Source organism: Protomyctophum parallelum (genome assembly GCF_964188405.1).
Source record: "Protomyctophum parallelum genome assembly, chromosome: 6".
NCBI lineage: Eukaryota > Metazoa > Chordata > Actinopteri > Myctophiformes > Myctophidae > Protomyctophum > Protomyctophum parallelum.
In genome coordinates, this window is record NC_139701.1 from 49556738 (window position 1) to 49567292 (window position 10555).

At 47.1% G+C, this 10555-nt stretch overlaps 1 protein-coding gene across 1 annotated transcript in view; it reads right to left on the bottom strand.

Moving 5' to 3' along the window:
• The window catches only part of shroom2a (shroom family member 2a), a gene marked incomplete at its 5' end in the record, with an annotated part of 131802 nt that overhangs the window by 27456 nt on the left and 93791 nt on the right, over positions 1–10555 (bottom strand). The window contains 3 exons of the mRNA XM_083766831.1: positions 1039–1610; positions 3338–3537; positions 5586–5708. Coding sequence (XP_083622957.1) covers positions 1039–1610; positions 3338–3537; positions 5586–5708 — 895 coding nt within the window. The remainder of the gene's footprint in view (positions 1–1038; positions 1611–3337; positions 3538–5585; positions 5709–10555) is intronic.

The window sequence follows — 10555 nt, forward strand, 5'->3', positions numbered from 1 at the left end:
AAAAACTGGGAAACATAGCATGTATAATATAAGCAAGAGACATAAACAATACGAATACGTAACCATTAAAATCAGATAACATTAAAGGCCAGAGAGAAAAGGTGTGAGTTTTAAGAAGAAAAGGCGACTTGGATTTTTATGACACAATATGACACAATAGTGATGTTTACTAGTTGACTAGTTGCCTAGTTTACTAGTCGACACGTTGTTTAAAGGTTTTATGACATTCATTTTCATTTATTTTTCTTTTTTCTTTTAGGTTTTATGACCTCAATTACACCCAAAAAACCTGAACTTTGAACATTCAGTGGATTTTCTGTGGTCTGAAGTTTTCTTTGGGGTTTGGAAGCCTTTTGAGCTACAACGAAAACAGGCAACACAGTGAAAACAGTGACATCTGCTGGCAAATCCCATTGACATATATGGGATTTGCAGGATCTTACATCACAATCTGCCGGCAAATCAGAGCACCTGTTTGAGCCAGAAAACCCCAGATCACAGAACATCTACTGAATGTTAAAAGTTCATGTTTTTTGGGTGCAATTGAGATTAGAAAACCTAAAAAAAATAAGAACAATTCCAAAACCTTTTTTTTAATGTCACAATCCCTTTAACTACCTATTATGTTAAAAAATGTACAATGGTGACTATAATCTAGCATTCTAGCTGATCTTGAGGCCTTTCTTATCAACTAGTCAACTAGTACCAACGAGGTCAACTAGTGGATTTACTAGTCCGCTAGTTGAATAGTTGCGACTAGTTGCTTAATTAAAGCCCTAGCCCTAACGGTATATACATTTGGGGCCATATTCACCTTGGTCTTAATTAAAGCCCTAGCCCTAACGGTATATACATTTGGGGCCATATTCACCTTGGTCTTAATTAAAGCCCTACCCCTAATGGTATACATTTGGGGCCATATTCACCTTGGTCTTAATTAAAGCCCTACCCCTAATGGTATACATTTGGGGCCATATTCACCTTGGTCTTAATTAAAGCCCTACCCCTAACCGTAAATACATTTGGGGCCATATTCACCTTGGTCGCGGCGAAGCTGTCGCTGCGCACCGGCGGCGGCGGGGGGGGAGGCGAGGGGGACGGCGTAGAGGAGGAGGAAGGGGCGGCGGCGGCCTTCTTCCTCTCGGGGACGTGCCACACGGGTCCACAGCTGGGCCTCATCACGCCGCTGGAGGGGCGCGGGGGGCCGACGGCGGTCTGCTGGGGGCTGTCGGAGCGCTGCAGCGGGGAGGGGCTGTCCCTACCTCCTCCCCCTCCTCCTCCTCCGCCCGTCACGTGCAGGTACCCGGGGGGTCTGTCCGGGGGGTCCGGCCTGGCGCCCTCCGTCAGGCTCTGGCTGTGCCCCCGGCCGCTGTGCCGCCCCCCGCCGCCTCCCCCCTGTTGCCCCGTCGAGGAGGAGGAGGAGTCCCACTGGCTGACCTTGTACGGGACGTTCTCCGTGGAGGCGGTCAGGTTGCTGTGGGACAGAGTGTAGTCCAGGTTGCCAGGTTGGGACAGAGTGTAGTCCAGGTTGCCAGGTTGGGACAGAGTGTAGTCCGGCGTCCCAGAGCTGGTGGAGAAGGAGCTGTAGGCCGAGTCCCGCTTCCCTCCCCCTCCTCCTCCTACGGAGAAATAGAATATCACAATGTTTTTGTCAAGAAGTATCACGATAAATTATATTAGTATCACGATACATGATATTATCACAATACATGCCGACTCTGGTTCCCTCTCCATCCTCATCCTCCTCGACCTCAATGCTGCCTTCGACACTATCAACCACTCCATCCTCATTTCACGCCTCCACTCCTCCCTTGGTCTATCTGGCACCGCCCTCTCCTGGATGAAATATTACCTCTCCGACCGTCAACAATTAATTTCAATTAACAACTGCACCTCCTCCACTGCCAGTCACCCATGGTGTCCCCCAAGGCTCTGTGCTCGGCCCCCTGCTTTTCACCATCTACATCCTCCCCCTTGGTCCGCCAACACAGCCTTCAATTCCATTGCAACGCCGACGACACACAGCTATACCTCTCCACCTCATCCATCACCGCAGCCACCCACTCCACCTGCCTTACAGACATAAAAACCTGGATGCAACAAAACGTCCTAAAACTCAACTGTACAAATCTGAAATCATCATCGGCCCCGACTCCCTCACCCGCTCCACCCAGGACTTCGCACTCACCATCGACGGCTCCCTTGTCACACCCTCCACACCCATCCGCAACCTAGGTGTCATCTTCGACCCTATACCCTCTCATTCCTCCCCCACGTAAACCACATCACAAAAACGGCATTCTTTCACCTTAAAAACATCGCCCGTCTCCGCCCCTCCCCGACACCCTCAGCTGCCTGAAACCCTCATTCACGCCTTCATTTCATCCCGACTGGACTACTGCAACAGCATCCTAGTCTACGGCACCACCGCAAAGACCCTCAACAAACTACAATACATCCAAAACTCAGCCGCCCGCCTGCTCACCTCCACCCGCTCCAGAGACGACATCACCCCAGTCCTCCGTGACCTCCACTGGCTCCCCATCAAACACAGAATTGAATTCAAACTACTCCTCACCACCTACAGGTCACTGCACAACCTGGCTACAAGTCACTACACAATCCCCCCTACCTCTCTGCCCTCCTTGAGACACGCTCGGGTCCAGCGACCCCGGCCTCCTTGTGATCCCCAAGAAGATCAGGCTCAAAACCTGGGGCGACAGGGCCTTCTCCGTGGCCGCCCCTACCCTCTGGAATGCTCTCCCAAAACGGATCCGGGATGCCCCCCTCACTCCCCACCTTCAAAACCGCACTGAAAACCCACCGGTTCCGAATAGCATTCCCGAGCTGATGTGTTTTTAACCTGCCACATGTACAGTTCTTATTGGTTTTACTCTTATTTTAATTGTTTTCTAATAAAGTTGTCTTTTCTCATGTGTGTGTCCCCCCCGGCCACCACACATGTAAAGCGTCTTTGGGTATTCGAAAAGCGCTATATAAGTCGCACCACTCAAAAAAGTCAGTATATATATTTATACGATATCTCTGAAAATTAGATATTTATCACGATTAACCCATTCTGACCGGGCACCCATTTTGGTGTTGGCATCATGTTATGCTTTATCTATTGAAAAATAGCAGATCTACAAGCTCATATCGCGCCACCGAGTGGCGCGATACGAGCTTGTAGGTCTGCTATTTTTGGAAAAATCGAAGAACGACTGACATTTTTAAAATCTGATCTCAGGTCAGAATGGGTTCGTCAGACCAGTGTGTGTCCGGCGGAAACCTCGTATGAATCTGATCTCAGGTCAGAATGGGTTAATATGTCCATGACGCCCTACAGTACCTCCTCCTGGGTGGTCCAGCTGCTCCTGGCTGCCGCTGTGGTACTTGGTGGCGGGGGAGAGGTAGGGGTGGTGGGGGGACACGCCGTGCTCTAGGCTGTCCATGGAGCCCAGGGAGCTGAACTGGTCGGACACCCGCCGGAGGTTGGTCTGGTCCCAGCCGGAGGAGAGGTCTGTGGACGACGACGAGCTGGGGAGGGAGAGAGGGAGAGAGAAGAGAGAGAGAGATTTAAATAAAATCAATTCAGTGCAATTCAATTCAATTCATTTAGGGCTTATATTAGTGGAAATAGCCAAAAATAACACCTGGACCTCTTTGGTGGGGACGTAACAACTACGAATAGAGGGTAAGAAAGCCTTCTAGCATGGAATTCTCCTTTAAGACACCAAAAGGGGTTCCCGCAGAAAATGGGATAATGAGGAATCATGATGACATCACAAAGATTCACTGTCACCTCACAGACACACGGAATGTGATGATGACATCACAAAGATTGGATTTTCCACCATCTAGCAGCCTCGTTGCTCCAGAAGAACACTCCAGACTCAGAGAATAAATACGTAGGAAAGTTTCACAGAATGTGTGTGTTTCCAGAACACACGCTGGTCTGATTAAAAATGTCAGTCGTTCTTCGATTTTTCAAAAATAGCAGACCTACAAGCTCGTAGCGCGCCACTCGGTGGCGCGCTATGAGCTTGTAGATCTGCTATTTTTCAATAGCTAAAGCATGACATGATGCTAACACCAAAACGGGTTCCCGTTCAGAATGGGTTAAAGCAGCATAAATAAAAGTACTAATTTGTAGTCATCTTATACACACAGAATGGCCATTGTTATTGGGCTGTCTATAATTATTGAACACTAACCACTTTAAGGTTTTAACCACTCTTTTATACTGTGGCAATTCGAAAATAGCCTATAATCCACAAGCTGCTCACGGCGCATTGTGACCCTTTTCCCCCCTCGCTGTATTTGTTTTCTTTTCCCTTTTTAACGATGATTTCCTGTTCTTTAACTATATAGAAGTGTATATTTGTACATCTCTAAATGTTATGATGAATTGAAAAAGGTGGACCCTGTTGTAAACAAGTGTAGTGCTTTATTGGGTCGTCCACTCACAGTTAACAGTTTTTGTATTGAGTTGTGCTTGAATTGTACTGTAATTCTGCAAACTGTTAATAAATACTTCAATCAATCAATGTGAGCAGATCTGCCATTTCCCCTTAAATAATACAAATTATAATAACTAGAACTGCACTCTGTCGAGTGCATACTTGCTTGTTGCACACTAGTACTACTAGTGCGCAAGCAGAGCGCGCAAGTACTTTCGACCGCTACAAACTGTCAAAGTTTCTCTGTGAAGGAACGTTTGAAATGTTGAATTATTAGGTTTAACTATTTGCTACCTACATACTTCATGCATGTGACGTAATGACTACTTGTGCCTGATACGGCAGTAGTGCCAGATTACATACATGTATACATACATGTAGGAGCATTACCTTTAATCCTCCCAACACTAAAACATATCGTCATTACATCGAAAACCAATTACACTCTGGCATTGGGTCCTTTAATCCACATCTTTATTACGTCATCATTGAGAGCTATAATTATTCCAGCTAGTTATACCAGTGCCGGGTGGATTAAAGGAACTACCTCTATCTATATGTATATGTAATTTGTACATTGATTAACGGTATACTGTGGTTACTTTGCGCCGTATGCACCGTCCCAGCATTTTCGATGCAGCAACACCTGGTAGAATGCAGAGGCCAACGTGTCATGCCTCCTCCAGGCCAGTTGGGTCTACTGTACTCTACTACTGTAGAATGCAGAGGCCAACGTGCCTCCTCCAGGCCAGTTGGGTCTACTGTACTCTACTACTGTAGAATGCAGAGGCCAACGTGCCTCCTCCAGGCCAGTTGGGTCTACTGTATTCTACTACTGTAGAATGCAGAGGCCAACGTGCCTCCTCCAGGCCAGTTGGGTCTACTGTACTCTACTACTGTAGAATGCAGAGGCCAACGTGCCTCCTCCAGGCCAGTTGGGTCTACTGTATTCTACTACTGTAGAATGCAGAGGCCAACGTGCCTCCTCCAGGCCAGTTGGGTCTACTGTATTCTACTACTGTAGAATGCAGAGGCCAACGTGCCTCCTCCAGGCCAGTTGGGTCTACTGTATTCTACTACTGTAGAGTACTCTACTATACTCTACTATTATTATTATTACTGTACCTTGCGTCATATCTGGTGTGCCACACTTGTGCGGGAGGAGACTGGGTCTTGGCCGTCTCTGATTGGCTCTCGTTGAACTTGGTGGAGTGCCAGGAGTGAGGCCTGCTGATGGGGTCACTCCTCCTGGAGGGAGGAAGAGGAGGAAGAGGAGGCAGGGTGAGAGACAGACAGGTTCACTCCTCCTGGAGGGAGGAAGAGGAGGATGAGAGACAGACAGACAGGTTCACTCCTCCTGGAGGGAGGAAGAGGAGGCAGGGTGAGAGACAGACAGACAGGTTCACTCCTCCTGGAGGGAGGAAGAGGAGGATGAGAGACAGACAGACAGGTTCACTCCTCCTGGAGGGAGGAAGAGGAGGAAGAGGAGGATGAGAGACAGACAGACAGGTTCACTCCTCCTGGAGGGAGAGGAGAGGAGGCTGGGTGAGAGACAGACAGACAGGTTCACTCCTCCTGGGGGGAGAGGAGAGGAGGCTGGGTGAGAGACAGACAGACAGACAGACAGACAGACAGACAGACAGACAGACACCATGGCGATGTGCTGCTACTGCACACCCAATATAACACATGATAGAATAACAAGGAGGACAACAAAAGACTGTATGTCGTGTTGTATATTATATAATATAACACAGACTGTAAGTCGTGTTGTATATATTTATATATAATATAATGATATAACACAGACTGTAAGTCTGTATATTATTTGTAAGACAAAACCAAACAAAACTAAAAGTATTTAGTTAAAAGGTTAACGATCTTCCAGCTGTCCTGAGGACTGAGGGTGGGATAAGGGAATGGTGTTTTTATTTGATCTTTTATATATCTTTTGTCACCGGCACTCTGACCTCATGTGTCTAGTATAATTATAATTGATGGCATTACTACAAATGAAGGCTATTCTTTCTTGATTCCTGTTATTGTCACACTATGTGAATTTATTTAATTCCATCTATAAATGCTTTCCCCTGGGCTTTAGATGGAAAACTTGAATACAAAGATTTTGAAAAGAAAGAAAAGTAGAAGGTCTATATTGCATGCACTTCCCATTGCAGTCAGAACTGCAGCATCACTCCCAATCTTCCGCCGTAGCCTGAAAACCCACCTTTCCAGACTCCATCATGGCCCATAGCACTTACCCCACCCCCTTAGATAGCATTTCTGTAGACTTAGATAGCATTTGATACAGACTTATAGCATGTTATGTGGACAGCACTATAATTGTATTGTATATAGTCATAGCACGCCATAGTACATATGTAGTAAATATGTATAGTTTATATGTATAGTTTCATTATATAGATATTCCACTGTTACTCTCTTAGCTTACGCATGTTTCATGATAAATGCTTTTATGTGATGTATTCCCATGCTTTTGTTCTTGCTTAAATGTAAATTGCTCTGGATTAAGAGCGTCTGCTAAATGCCTAAATTGTAAATTGTAAATTGTATATTCTGTTTGTGATAGTAATCATTTATATACAGTATTTGCTTAGTAAGAAGGGTCTCTCCTTCTCTTTAGAAAAACAGAACATACATTTTTACCCAATCAGAATGCATGATAGACAATTGGAAATACATTTTTACCCAATCAGGATGCAAGATAGACAAGTGGAAATACATTTTTTTACCCAATCAGGATGCATGATAGACAAGTGGAAATACATTTTTTTACCCAATCAGGATGCATGATAGACAAGTGAAAATGGAACTGATGAAACAACAGAATGAGCACACAACATTGGAATGGAACACTGTGAACTTTAAGGTGATTGGATTACGTTTGTGAAGTTCTCTCTCCTAATCGGCTCAAATTGGTATCTGCATCTGGACAAACGCTATGATACACAGTAGAATAATAAGGACTATAGCTTTAACTTGTGATTGAACATAAAAAGATCACTAGCATCACCTTTAAGCCCTGTATACGTCATTGTACGAAGAATAGTGGAAATAGCAGATCTACAAGCTCACAACGATTCACTACGCGACACATTGTGAGCTTGTATAGATGCCATTTTGGAAAATGTCTTCCCTATTGTCAGGTTTACTCCCTGACAACCCCACCAGATACCATGTATGTACAGTTGAGACATGCCCTCCAGAAACCATGTATGTACAGTTGAGACATGCCCTCCTGAAAGGCTCTTTCTGAAAGGCATGGTACAACAAAATAATATAAAATAAAATAAATACTCTCGTCAATGTCTGGATGAAACAAACAACAAGTCTTTGCTGAAGTGATTAGGACGCACAATTTTGATCAGTCGTACGTCACAATGGCCTCAGTGTATCACCAAATGGTCGATGTTTATATGTCACTAAGTATACCAGTTTAATTGTGCTCATTAACACATAGTGGGGTCAAAGGCTGAACGTTTTAAAAACTGTTATTTATTTTATAGAGAATATTTCGTCATTTCCCAGCATCAGCGTTCAGCCAATTTGGAGTGTTTTTTGTGCAAAACTAATGCTTGGATTCAGAATCATTAAAACCCCCTAATTTCATATGTCACATGCTACTTAACCCATTCTGACCGGGCACCCATTTTGGTGTTGGCATCATGTTATGCTTTAGCTATTTAAAAATAGCAGATCTACAAGCTCATATCGCGCCACCGAGTGGCGCGATACAAGCTTGTAGGTCTGCTATTTTTTGAAAAATCGAAGAACGACTGACATTTTTAGAATCTGATCTCAGGTCAGAATGGTTTCATCAGGACCAGTGTGTGTCCGGCGGAAACCTCGTATGAATCTGATCTCAGGTCAGAATTGGTTAATAGAATGATGACATTTTGAATATTTTTCTGGGTCTACATGGGCCCTATGGGGCTTCCAGTAGACTATATGAAAAAACCCACAGGTGTTATGATAACGGTGCTAACCACACACAGAGACCACAGAGGTGAGGACAGGTGATGGACCTTTTGGGGATAATGTTACTACAGTATATGAGGTGATAATATGAGCAGGTCACCGAACAACACGGGGTGAAACTTCTCTGAGAGGAAGGAAGGACCGGGGAGGAGGAGGATGAGGGGAGAGGAGGAGGAGAGGGAGGAGGAGAGGAGAGGAGAGGAGAGGAGAGGGAGAGGAGAGGAGAGGAGAGGAGAGGAGAGGAGAGGAGAGGAGAGGAGAGGAGAGGAGAGGAGAGGAGAGGAGAGGAGAGGAGAGGAGAGGAGAGGAGAGGAGGAGGGGGGGAGGAGGAGGAGAAGGAGGATGAGGAGGAGGAGGATGAGGAGGAGGAGGAGGAGGAGGAGGATGAGGAGAGGAGGATGAGGAGGAGGAGGGGAGGAGGAGGAGGAGAGGATGAGGAGGAGGAGGAGGAGGTGGGGAAAAGGATACATGCTTCTATAGTGCTGGACTAGGACAGAACCGTACCGTACCTCATGGAGGATGAGAGGAGAGGAGAGGAGAGGAGAGGAGAGGAGAGGAGAGGAGAGAGGAGAGGAGAGGGAGAGGAGAGGAGAGGAGAGGAGAGGAGAGGAGAGGAGAGGAGAGAGAGGAGAGGAGGAGGGGGGGAGGAGGAGGAGGAGGATGAGGAGGAGGATGAGAGGAGGATGAGAGGAGGATGAGGATGAGAGGAGGATGAGAGGAGGATGAGGAGGAGGAGGAGGATGAGGAGAGGAGGAGGAGGAGGATGAGGAGGATGAGGAGGAGAGGAGGATGAGGAGGAGAGAATGAGGAGGAGGATGAGGATGAGGAGGAGAGGATGAGGAGGGAGGAGAGGAGGATGAGGAGGAGAGGAGGATGAGGAGGAGGAGGAGGGGAGGAGGATGAGAGGAGGATGAGGAGGAGAGGAGGAGGAGGGGAGGAGGAGGAGGAGGAGGAGGAGGGGAGGAGGAGGATGAGGAGGAGGGGAGGAGGAGGATGAGGAGAGGAGGATGAGGAGGAGGATGAGAGGAGGATGAGAGGAGGATGAGGAGGAGGAGGAGGATGAGGATGAGGAGAGGAGGAGGAGGAGGAGGAGGATGAGGAGGAGGAGGAGGAGGGAGGAGGAGGAGGAGGAGGAGGAGGAGGAGGAGGAGGAGGAGGAGGAGGGGAAAAGGAGACATGCTTCTATAGCGCTGGACTAGGACAGAACCGTACCGTACCTCATGGAACTTCGCAAAATCTTGGTGAGAAGCTTCGGGCCACGTGAACGTCACTCTCTGAGGGCATTTTCTGAGCTACAATGTCCACCATGTTCATATGCCTGCTGGGCAACAAGGAGGGGGGAGGAATATACAGTCAATGTCCACCATGTTCATATTGCCTGCTGGGCAACAAGGAGGGGGAGAATACACAGTCAATGTCCACCATGTTCATATGCCTGCTGGGCAACAAGGAGGGGGAGGAATATACAGTCAATGTCCACCATGTTCATATGCCTGCTGGGCAACAAGGAGGGGGGAGGATTACACAGTCAATGTCCACCATGTTCATATGCCTGCTGGGCAACAAGGAGGGGGGAGGAATACACAGTCAATGTCCACCATGTTCATATGCCTGCTGGGCAACAAGGAGGGGGGAGGAATACACAGTCATATAACGGTTGGTTGAAGAACTTCACTGGGACAATATGGAGAGAAGGGGCACAAATACTGCAACGGATATATTGTAGGACATGAATGAACGTTTGTCTGTGGTACTGTCTGTGGTACGATGTGGTACTGTCTGTGGTACTCTGTCTGTGGTACGATGTGGTACTGTCTGTGGTACTGTCTGTGGTACGATGTGGTACTGTCTGTGGTACTGTCTGTGGTACTGTCTGTGGTACTGTCTGTGGTACTCTGTCTGTGGTACGATTTGGTACTGTCTGTGGTACTGTCTGTGGTACTCTGTCTGTGGTACGATGTGGTACTGTCTGTGGTACTGTCTGTGGTACTGTCTGTGGTACGATGTGGTACTGTCTGTGGTACTGTCTGTGGTACTCTGTCTGTGGTACTCTGTCTGTGGTACTGTCTGTGGTACTGTATGTGGTACGATGTGGG